We start from the raw sequence: 12,827 nt of genomic DNA, 5'->3' as shown, positions 1-12,827 counted from the left end.
GATTTCATTCTCTTGTTTATGTATGATCATGAGAGATGTGAGGCGAAGATACTGCAACCAGTGCGAGAAGTTCTGAAGGATTGCGAGCAAAAGTTAATATTACTGACTGTTTATTGCCCTGGTGGATGAGGGTATTAGCGTCATCTGTCACGAAGGAAGACCCACAGATATTGTGCTCGGAGGTACAGGGCAATTGTAATTTTTAGGTAAATGTCACGGATACAAGCTCAAATGGTGGTACAATCTGAACATATAATACAAAAAAATGTCCCTAGTAGTGACACTGTGCCAAACTTGGTACTGAAATAGAATGCTGCATAGTAAACAACAAATGCAAAAATACGAGTGAACTTAAGCTAAATTTCCCGATACAGCCTGTAATTAGGCAACTAAATGACCTAACTGCTGCAGGACAAAAGTTGGATGAGTTCCAGAGTGACATTGAGCATCAGAAGAGAAGTGTATTCAGCAATTTCTCATTAAGTCAGGTTTCTTTCTGGAGTTTCATGGGCTCTGGTGTGGTAATAATAGGAATTATTTGTTGACTATGCAAGTACTGTAAATGTTGCAAGGACTGTTTTAAAGTTGTATTCAAAATAATAGGTGATGGCGGTTGCAGAAAAATGTGTGTTAAAAACACGACCATAAATCAGTGTCCAGATAGAGATGTAGTAAGGTATCACCCTAGGAGGAGGACATCAGAAGACAATGAAGAGATAATTGATAGACCTGTAGTGCCTGCTAGACATGTGTGAAGTGATGTTACACGAAGTATCTGTCAAAGTGTTGAAACGAACAAACGCTGAAAAGGTTTGACTGTAAATATGACTGTAAAGAAAAGTGTAATCATGATATGCAATGTTCCCTGTTGTAAAGTGAAATGTATGTATAACAATGTAACATTGATGTATTAAGTGTGAAATGTAAATGTGTTCTTTTATAGGAGAAAACTGATTTATACTTATCACTGTGGAAAACTACGCATTTATGTATGTCGGAGAAATATTGTAAAACAAATGTGTACGCTTTCCATTACAAGGAGTGAATAAAACACGTAAGAAAGTGGTATAAAAATTTGTAGTTGCTGAGGACAGAATCTACAAATTTTTCCCTAAGGAGGGAGGTGTCGCATATTTAAAATATGGAACGCCTAACAGGCAGTAGAACAGAAGCCAGAATGAGTAAGTTCTTTCGAGAATACAAAGGCGACGTCACAGGATGGGTGTTGGCTGGAAATGCGACTCGGAATCACGAGGTATCACATGAGATCACAAGACAAAGTGCAAGGCGCTACTCAATCATTGGAGGTAACCTTATATGGTAACATACGAGGGCTGGAAGGGCAGTGGCCAGATGCCAATGTGGAAGGGGTCGACATTCCCATACAGGCGGTAGCAGCAGCACCCTGAGGGGAGTTCAGTTCTGACAGCGGTCCAGGAGAAACCTCCTTGCAAGTCAGGCCTCGTGCTTGGACATGTGTAGTTTTGCTCTGGCTCTGTTCACATCTCTGAATTTGCCTCGTACCTCTCTCCATGGGTGTAGTTGCAGGAACAGGAATAGTGTGTCATTTATTCAGTTTTACTCCAACAAGCAATTAAAGACTGCAGTTATCCAAGTCTTGCTTGTTTGTTCATATATTTCTGACCAAGTTCCATAACTCCTTCAAAATATCCCGTTAGCCTTCCCCACATCACTAACTGGACAGACCATCCTCTCTTCCCTTAGGCATCATTAGGCATCTAGACCGCTCGCTGGATGCAACAGCTGTTAGAATTACTGAGCCAGTAATTACAGAGCCAGTTTCATGGGAACACAGGTGCAGAGTGGCAATGTGTTGCAATGACCAATTGTCATTGGCAACCCTGACCAAATGTGTGTTGAATGCTGTGGAAGTGTACATGGCTGAATGCAAGGGAACCAGCTAAGCACTATGCCCCATTGAATATTGGTCGGTGCAGATGGGAATTGCAGCAGTGGAAGCCTTTATAAAAACTGGTTCTGTCACAGAGGCTCAGCAGACATTGTGACGAAACAGTAATGGCCGCCATTTGGCTGTACCTGACAAGCACAGTATTTTCAGGTGGGTGACACAGTGGAGGGCCACGGGCAGAGTTTTGAACTGGCAGTCATAAGGCAGGGGAAGACATATTTGAACATGTGAAAACCTGAAATTAGAGCCACATCACTTGAACATAGTCCCACACATTCAGCAGGGCAACAGGCACAAACATTACATCACAATGTCCGATGTGCCGCTTACCAAACGATTTCAAGTTTCATCCATATTAATTGAAGATGGTTCATGAGTTGATATATTAATAGGCAAAACAGACTTGTGAACTGCACTGATATTCTTGCAACAATTAATGGAGACACACTGTTTCTTTGCCTACTGTTGATGTCCAATGAAGCAAACTTTTTCAGGACCAGATATGTTAATAAGCAAAAATTTTTCTAATCATCTCGGAAAAATATACAACGTTTACACGAAAAGCCCCGGGTATATCCAAAAGTTGCGTGGTAAATCGAGTTGGCAGCACCCTATTTTTTTATGACATTGTAATGGATCTGAGAGATGTTATTTTTTTACCGTATTTGTCGATACTGAATTGAAAATGTTTTCCTATATTTTTGTCAGAATTTATTATAATTTGTCTTATTATATGTTAATTTACTTCTGTTTTTGAGAGTAAAAGCATATTGATTACTATTAGAAAATGTATCGAAGAATAGCAAAGAAACTGATTGTGTAAAATATCTTTGACGTTGGAGTAGTCTTTGACTATAGTCAGTCCGAGTCGGAAGCTAACTCTTGGTGTGTGTTGACGGAAGAACAATGTGAAGGTCGCAGTCATAAATAATTTTGAATTATGTTAACTATTATTTTTGTATTATCTGAAAAGAAGAAACTACATCGGAAGAAACTGTATTTGAAACACCAAAATGAGAGAAACACGCTGAACCACGTCATTTTCTGCAGCCGACAACGATGCATTGTGGAATCATACTTAGACAACTGAAGCCAAGACTTATATTTGCTTGCAAATGTCTAATGGAAAAGGTACTGTCACGAAATATGGCAAATTTAAGTTTATAAAAAATAGTGACCATATTTTCAACTTGTGTAATAACCGGGATGCCATATTTCAACTGGGGACTGTAGCCGGGATATTGTGTTCACAAGATCTTCAACAGTGCTACGAGGAAGAAAATTTTTGTGTGTTAATATCAGTTTCTTCAGAATGTGTGTTACAGTGTTTGTGTTCATCGGGAAGTAAAAGTTTTGGAGAAGAAATGTTTCGGCAAAAAATATAATTTTCGACAGAAGAAAATACTTCAAGAATTTTGGTCAACAATCACATGGATGGAAAACGTGGTTTTGCAACAGTAGAAGAGTGTTCCAGATAAGTCAAGAAACCCTCGTATTTTGTTAAAACAATATTTTTGTCTTGTTTTGTATTGTTGTGTATAAATTTTTGTTCTTCACAATGACTTATGAGATTTTCGAGAGTGTTGTGCCCAAAGTAGAAAGTAGTAATTTAATAGACTTCGAACATCAGGACAGGTCAAATGAAACAGAAAGAACCGATCAATTTGATTTAAAAAGTTTTCTTGTAAATTTCACGAAAGAAATTAAACAATCAGTTGACGACAATAAGACATACTGGGATGAAAAAATTGATAACATTTTGTTGCAAGTCCAAGCAGTCAATACCCAAGTGGGTGAGCTTTCGAACAGAGTTGGCAGTGTCGAGGAAAAAATTGAATCTGTGGAAGCAAAAGTAAATGAAATTAATGTTAAATTGAGCGGTGAAATTAATACTGTAAAAAATGAGTTACTGGTAGATAGGGAAAGAAATTTAATTGATTTTAATGAGATAAAAGGGGAAATTAAAAATTTGGATGAGAATACAAAAGTTTTAGTAAAAAATGTAGAACAAAAAACTGACAATCGTTTGGTTACTCTAGAAGAAAAAGTAGAATGTAATGATTTAGAAAACAAAAAATCTGTCAAAGAACTTGGCGAAAAAATTGAAAGTTTTAACATTGAATTTCAAAGCAAAAATTACAATGTCAACACGTGTAATCTTATATCTAATATTCCAGTGAAGCACTTTTCGGTAGATGGACCTTTACATCCCGTTGATTTTATGCAGTATTGTAAGGATTGTTTTTTACCTCACTCACCAGATGAAATAAAAATTAAATTTGTGAAAAAATTCTTGGAAGGGGAAGCTTTGACTTGGGCAAACCAGATTGTAACTTTGGGGATGACCTTTTCAGAATTTGAATCAAAATTTTTGGAAAAAATTTGGGATGATCTTAAACAAACTAGAATCAAAAGTGAATTTTTGAATGGGCGAAACTATAGGGAATCAGATGGGAACATGAAACAATTTTGCAAAAGCGAACTTCAAAAACTTATTCATTTAACAAAACCTTTGGATGACTTGATCAAAATTGATATCTTAAAGAGAAGATTGCCATCAGCAATGCAGTTGAGTTTAGTTCATTGTCCTGATAGTAATGTAGAGCAGTTTCTCAATTATATTGAAAAGTTGGATAGGGTAACAACAAGAACACACAGTGGGTTTACTCAGAAAGGTAATGATCAAAATTGGGGAAATGACAACTTTCAAAAAAGGGAACAAAACAATTATCATGGTGTCAGTCAAAATTCAGGGGGATATAGCAATTTTCAAAAGAAGGACCATAATTTTTATCCAAAACAAGAACAACATTTTCGTGTTAATAATCAACAAAATAGAGAACACTTTAGGGATCAAAATCACAGAAATTTTGATAGAGGTCAGTACAATAGAAACTACCAGCGATCAGGTAATGCTTGGCATAGGAATGGGATCAGAAATGTTGATCAGAGACATTGGCAGAACCACAATCAGCAGTTCAAACAGGAACCGGAAATAAAAAACGAGTAGACGCCCCCTTGAAGGTCCGCAAGGTTGAGGCAGAAGGTGAGCACGATGAAAGGACCAATGGATGTGACTATCATAAACCCAAACAGGTCAGTTCCAAACCTAAACTATCACATGAGGTCATTAGTTGTTACTTATTGAAGAAATTTCAAGAGAAAAATAATAATGATAAAGATAACATTTTCAATACACAAGAACATACAGTAGATAAAAGTAATTGTGATTCATTTAATTTAACAAGAGTTTTACACTTGGGTAGAAAAGAAAAACACTTTGTCGGATGATGTAATTTGCAGTAGTTCAGAGATGTGTGTGAATGAAAGAGAGAATGCATGCTGTGAGAATGAAAATGTTGGTGAAAGGGATCTGGTAACTTTAGAAAGGGGAAATAATATTTTGGGGAATAATTTGAATGTGTATGACCTGAATATGTGTAATGATAATGATGTTGTTGATAAAGTTGATAATGATGGTAATGGTATTGATGATGATGTTGAGGAAAGGTATTTCATTAGTTTAAATAGGGAGTTGGGTATACACATGGTTGAAAATGGATTAAATAGTGAGAATATTATAGAAATTCCCAGGGATGTTATCAGGATGAATAATACTCGCAATCTGGGTGTATGTAAAAGTGTGAATTTAGATGTTGCTGGTAAAGAATCTGACTACACAAATAACGATGACACATGTATAACTTCTAACCTAAGTGAAACTTTTACAGATACTAATGATACACACACATTTCTTATGAATATATGGCTGAACAGTGAAACTATTTCTTTTGACAAGAACTTTAGAAAGATGCTTATTAATGTATGTGAAACTGTATGTCCTGAGTGGTGGAAAAAGATGAGATATTTTATTTTTGAAAAGCTGAAGGATAAGTACTTCAATAGTATACAATGTGATTTGGATGAAATTTCTTGGCTATTTGAGATAATAGAGAGTACTAATGACAATTTTGTATCTTGTGCAAATTTTATAACTGTGACAAATAATACATATAATGGTATACCATATGATTCTGATAAGTATAGGTTTGGGGAAATTGAAAGTGATTTATTACATGAGGATACAGGTTCTGAGAAAAGTGATGAATTTTGCAGTCCTTATACAAAAGTTCAAATTGGGTCATGGATCGGTAAATGTTTAATCGATACAGGAAGTGAGATCTCGGGAATATCTGAAAGGTTAAGCAAGAAATTGAAAGTGGGGAAAGATTATGTTGAACTGCCAGTTGTTGGGGTAAAGATAAAAGGTGCTACTGGAAAGAGCAGTAAATTGGTAAAAAGCCAGGCTTTAGTGACATTTTTAATTGAAGGCAAGTTGTTCACACATGGATGTTTTGTAATTCAGGAATTTAATGAGGATTTTCTTTTGGGTATGAATTGGATAGTAAAAGTAAATACAGCATTTGATTGGGTTGGAAGAAAACTTTTGATAGAAGCTAGTGAAAGGGAATACATTCAGACAAATTTTGTGAACACACTTGGTGATCAGAGTAATGGAAATTTTGACAGTATCAATTTACTAAAAGAAAATAGATTGGAGAATATTGAAATTCATAGATTTGATACTGATGAAGTTGAATTTGGGAATTTAGTAAATTTGAAAATTTCAGAAACACAAAATTTATCTGGGGAGCAAAAACAACAGTTAGAAAATCTGCTGTGGGAATACAGTGATGTTTTTAGTGACATACCTGGTAGGGTAAAGGGTTACCAGTGTGAGCTTCAAGTAAAACCTCATGAACCATTTTTCATAAAACCATACACTATTGCAATATCAAAAAGACCTGCTGTTGAGAAAGAGCTGAAAAAGATGGAAGGATGTAATATAATAGAAAGGAGTATCAGTGCATATAATAATCCTCTAGTAGTAGTTTCGAAAAAAGATGGTGGAGTAAGATTGATTTTGGACTCTAGACACTTAAACAAAATTTTGTTCAGACAGACAGACCATCCTGAAAATACTGATGAGTTACTCTATAAATTTATAGATATAAAATATATGTCAAGTTTGGATTTAACTTCGGGTTTTCATCAAGTACCACTTTCGGTTAATTCTAGAAAATATACTGCTTTCTTGTACAATGGTAAGAGTTACCAATATTGTGTTGTGCCATTTGGGTTAAATTCTTCTGTTTCCGAATTTATAAGAGCTTTGGATCATGTACTGGGGTAAGAACTTGCGTCTAAACTGATAATCTATGTAGACGACATTTTGGTTACAGGGAAACTATGAGGAAACAAGGGGAAAAGAGGAATAAAAGACATAACAATAGGGTAAGATTAACCACTTTTAAAATTGGGGATCTTGTTCTGGTCAAATCTCATGAAAAATCAAAAATGTTAACTTCAGAAATTAAGAAATTCTTTGATATCTATATTGCGCCTTTTGAAGTCATAGAAAATCCACACCCTAATGCTTATCGTTTGGTGTATCCTAAGTCAAAGAAATTATTTGGTCTCAGGAATGTTGTCTCTTTAAAACTGTATAAACAGAAATCATAATTTCAAAATTTAAATAACCTATTATCATCTAAAACAAAAGTCCTCCACTGGAATATGCTTGTTAGAACAAAACTACCTGTACAACCAAGTATGTATATTTGCATGTATAAATTAATAATTTGAAGTCACATGTTAACTGAAACTGATGAAAAAAACAATGATGTAACAAAGAATGAGAGAAAGATTTATTTTTACTTTTTTACAAAAAAAAAAAAGTCTCCCTAGTGAGCATTTCTGAATTTTTCTAATTTTGGAAGCTAAGTCTTCCCTGTGGGTGAAGGCATGCATGTGAGGACATGCATGCAAAGGTATAAGTTTCAAAACCAATTTTAGATAAAGCCTCATGATATATGAGCAGTTTATTGTTGTTTATACTGATGTTGTGGGGAGAAAAAGTACTCTTCAAAAGAATGTGACTTGTAGTAATATTGTAGTAGAGAGGCAAGTGTATATAAACAATTGCAAAAAATTTAGATAATACTGATGTATCTTTAGCTGTACTAAAAGAAGAAAATCATAAGAAAAAAAATACAAAATAAAAAAAAAACATGAGTAAAAAAAATTTAAAAAGAAAATCATAAGCAAAAAAAAAATATACAGAAAACAAAAAAAACCATGACTAATAAAAAAATATAAAAATTTAAAAAATCAGAAGTTAAAAAAAATATATACATATGTAAAAGGCAAATATAGAGAAAAACACATTACACTATATATGTCCAGTATCATTTTTACTGTACAATATGTAAGCATAATGAAATTAACATTAATATTTAAAAAAAAAAATTAAATCTTATTCTAGGAAATGAGTTTTACCTTTCTATTATTTTCAATCTGTATGCTGTATGTTAGAATATTTCTCATGTATGTTTTATACCATGTATATTTGTCATGTCAAATAATTTCTTTACTTGAATTTTTTTGTGTATGGGATTGATGGGGAAGTATCATTGCAACAACAGCCATTAACAAGTCCACAGATTCAAAGAGTCCAAATTTGGAAAAGGTTATCAGACTGCATCATTAATGTACTAATTGTGTAATACAGATCCATCACTGAGTGTTGTCGGGATTTTGTTGTATATGTCCATAACAACAAAAGCCCTGGGGAGCAGTTGTAATGGATCTGGGAGATGTTATTTTTTTATCGTATTTGTCGATACTGAATTGAAAATGTTTTCCTATATTTTTGTCAGAATTTATTATAATTTGTCTTATTATATGTTAATTTACATCTGTTTTTGAGAGTAAAAGCATATTGATTACTATTAGAAAATGTATCGAAGAATAGCAAAGAAACTGATTGTGTAAAATATCTTTGACGTTGGAGTAGTCTTTGACTATAGTCAGTCCGAGTCGGAAGCTAACTCTTGGTGTGTGTTGACGGAAGAACAATGTGAAGGTCGCAGTCATAAATAATTTTGAATTATGTTAACTATTATTTTTGTATTATCTGAAAAGAAGAAACTACATCGGAAGAAACTGTATTTGAAACACCAAAATGAGAGAAACACGCTGAACCACGTCATTTTCTGCAGCCGACAACGATGCATTGTGGAATCATACTTAGACAACTGAAGCCAAGACTTATATTTGCTTGCAAATGTCTAATGGAAAAGGTACTGTCACGAAATATGGCAAATTTAAGTTTATAAAAAATAGTGACCATATTTTCAACTTGTGTAATAAACGGGATGCCATATTTCAACATGTAGCAACAGTGAATGTCGGCCACTATTGCAAAATGTTGCAGAACTTCCTGATTCCAGGAAAAAAACGAACAAAGATTGGATTTAATGTCCTGTCAACATCAAGTTCATTAGAGATGGAGAACAAGCTCAGATTGTGTGAAGGGTGGGAAGGAAATTTGTCATGCCCTTCCAAGGGAATCATCCCAGCATTTCCTGAAGCAACTTAGGGAAATCACGGAAAATCTAAATCTGGATCGTTGAATGCGAGTTTGAACCATCATCTTTCTGAATTTGAGTCCAGTGTGCTAACCACTGCACCATCTAACTCGGCCTGATTCCATGATTACGGACAGTAGGGCTGCTGACGTGGACATCTCACTCCCCAGATTTAACAGCTGCAGATTACTTTCTGTAGAGTTATGTGAAGGAATGGATCTGTGCCAATCGTTTGCAAACAATTGATGGAATTAAGACTGTCACTAGCCATGAAATAAGCACCAGTCCACAGGATACGTTAAGACAAGTTATGGAAGGCTTCCTCCAACACCTTCATTAGATTATCCATGGAAATGGGTGACATTTAACGGTGTAATGAGATCTACCAAAATGTGTTACATACCGTACTTCAGAAATTGACAATTTATGTCCTTGTATATCATATTATATTAAATTAACTAATTGCATCTGTCAAGTTTCTGTTACATTTGAAGTTGGTAGACACAGTATGTGACCCCATGTACAAGTTTAATGCGATTGCAGAACACTGATCTTATGCATTTTAATGGCTTTTTTTTTTTCCAAGTCTGATAAAGTCTTATTTTCTTATCATGCAATAATCCCCAACAATTTACATTACCTGTGTAAATTTCAATATCTGAACTCCCCTACACCTCTAGGTATTCATTGTTCCCTTCATTATCAAAATAAATAATAAAAGGACAAAACATGTCGCATCAATCTATCGCTCAGCCTCATTACTTAAAATGAAGAACATCAATATCTCTTTAGAGTTATGGCAGCAGCATATAAATCAAGTGCAGCATAAATGGTATACTGTTATGATGATTCTTTCATGCATTTCAATCCATTTGTTCAGCAGTTTGTATTAGTTTATACTGTTTTCTTCTATAGTGTATATCCAACAATGTAAGAAATAAAAGCTCACATTTGCATGTTTTCGTTGAATTTCTTGCACACTGCCCAGCAAATATTCATATTAAGTAACAGGAAAAAAGTGGCAAAGTAAAGTTACACTGTATTTTTACCTTGCTGGAAGGACATTACTTGTGACAAGATTCTCAAGAAGAGAGAGAAGCAGTTTCAAGCGGCTGTGATTGGTCATTCCAGCTGCTGTCACAAGATATAGCTTTACAGCTGCCTCCACTTGTTCTGCAGGCAGCCCTGTCAAAGTCGTTTGCAGCTCCTGTTGAAAAGTTTGTATTTTTGCAGCCTCATATTCAGGTCGATGCACTAAGCAACAGCTGAATGCTTCCTCCATCATGTCCACTTTCTGTAAGCCAGAATAACAGGTTTACAACTTGTTCCAATACGATAACATGACAAAAAAAATAAATAAATAAAAACAAAACAAGAAAATTGCAAACACAAGTGACCGTGAACATACAACTACTAAAACTTTATTCTCCAACACAAAATTAAAAAGAATACTATAAATTGTTTTAAAAATATAAACATGGATCTAAAGCAGTTGTCATTTAAACATCTAAAATATTCAATAATTCCCACTATAAAAAGGTTTTAATCATGCCTTTGACGGGCAGGGCTCATCTTTTGACAAGACAATTTTTTTCTTCCAACCAACATAATCAATTGTAGCTCCCACTTTCCCAATGCATCAAAATAACGGCTCTTGTAACTGTCTAAACTCTATGGACACATTATATATATGAAATATCTGTATTAAACTGTGTATTAATGAAGAAGCATTAGGACTGTCATGCATTTTATGTATACTCCGAACAACTGCCAACACAGATACATCCTTATGTGCATACATGCACAACTGGACCACTGATTACATGAAAGCATTATAAGGTGCACATTCAAAATAAACATTTTATACTGAGAGCTATGATTAATATCTGCTTATAGTGTTATTATATTACATTATTTGTGTTCAATGAATGCTTCATGGGATCCTAAATAAGCACTTTCATAAGCAAAACATGTTTTTTTTTTAATTTTTTTAATTTTTTTTTTCTATATACATGCTCCAGCTATTCACGTTATAGTGCCATACTTAGCTACTGTTTACCTACTGCTACATACTTCACATTCATGTAATTGTCATAATTATTATTCGACATCCAATGCTAGATAAAAGCCTCTTGCAGGCTTTTACATGGTCTCTGGTTACACTGACGGCCACTACAATCGCAAGATCATGAAGGTATTAAACTAGCATAAAGGTAACTACATGCTGGCATATGCAAACCATTAGCATTTCAGCGCAATCATGCAAGTTAGGTAAGAATAACACCATATACAACATTTAAGTAAAAAAACATTATGGAGAGGATTTCTCATCCAGATATTTCAGCTGAATGTTGTTTGTTTGTGAGAAGATCATGTCACGCCTCTTGCAAGAAAGAGAAACATGTACAAGCACATGCCATAACTCAACAGCCATAGGATCGTTGCCTATTGAGACTGAGGTTTCTCGTACTGCTATATTGCTGCATTTTTTGGTTCATACCTGTGACTGCCCTGTGAATAATTGAATTGATGGGTTCAGGAGGACCAAGCAGAACATCTATGGTCCCACACAACTAATGACAGAGCGGACATTCTTTGCTTGGCCATATTGGATCTTACAGCCTGTCACATACTTTTAGTCAGAAAATGTGCTTCTTTGCAGCAAGGCAAGTAACCAAAGAGACAGTGCAAAATCATCTGAAAACCACAGACTATCACCAACACAGTCATTGTTGCGGCTTCTTTTACATAGCAACAGAGAGAGATCTGCCCACAATGGTGAGACCGACACGCAGGTGGCACCATATCATCTTTTCAAATGAGTTACAGTTCTGCGTACAGCATGATGATAGACATACCAAAGAGTGGAGGATCTGAGGCAATGCCATATTGCATTTGTCGCCACCATACAGGTCAAGTAATTAGGTCAAGCACTTCGTGTGATGGTATGGGGTGACAATGGGTACATAACATGATCACCTGTTTCACCCAGCCAGTAATCCGATGGCAGCCGTTACATTTCTGACTTGTTAAAGCTAATCACCGGGCCCTGCCTTCAGAGTCCCTACAATGTTATCTCTCAACAAGATTATGCAAGACCGCATGTTATCTTTGCTGTCCTGGCTTATCTTCATGCAGGGATGTTCAACTGTTGCCCTAGTCAGCATGTTCTACAGATCTTTCACCCACTAAAAACATCTAGCCACAGGTTACTGACACACTGGCACATCACCACTCCCCAACCACTAAGATAGACTCTGGTATACAGTTGAAGCAGCATCAAATGATGTACTGATACCTGTTATCCAAGCTCAGTTCACCTCAATGCCCAGCCGGGTTTGTCCACAAATGAAATTCAAATTTAATCACATATTCTTGCTATTGTAGTGTATGTACACAATAAGAAAAACTTCATTGTTTGGTATCATTTCTGGTGTTGCAATTTCAATGGCCAACAGTACTTACAC

General features: G+C 35.2%; 1 protein-coding gene across 1 annotated transcript in view; it reads right to left on the bottom strand.

The window, feature by feature from the left end:
• Positions 1-12,827, bottom strand: part of LOC124794734 (mediator of RNA polymerase II transcription subunit 23) — a 212,273-nt gene that overhangs the window by 158,935 nt on the left and 40,511 nt on the right. The window contains exon 2 of the mRNA XM_047258334.1: positions 10,410-10,654. Within this exon, the coding sequence (XP_047114290.1) occupies positions 10,410-10,654 (245 nt within the window). The remainder of the gene's footprint in view (positions 1-10,409; positions 10,655-12,827) is intronic.

This window comes from Schistocerca piceifrons, chromosome 4 (genome assembly GCF_021461385.2).
Source record: "Schistocerca piceifrons isolate TAMUIC-IGC-003096 chromosome 4, iqSchPice1.1, whole genome shotgun sequence".
Classification (NCBI taxonomy): Eukaryota; Metazoa; Arthropoda; class Insecta; order Orthoptera; family Acrididae; genus Schistocerca; species Schistocerca piceifrons.
This window is presented reverse-complemented; position numbering and strand designations above follow the sequence as displayed.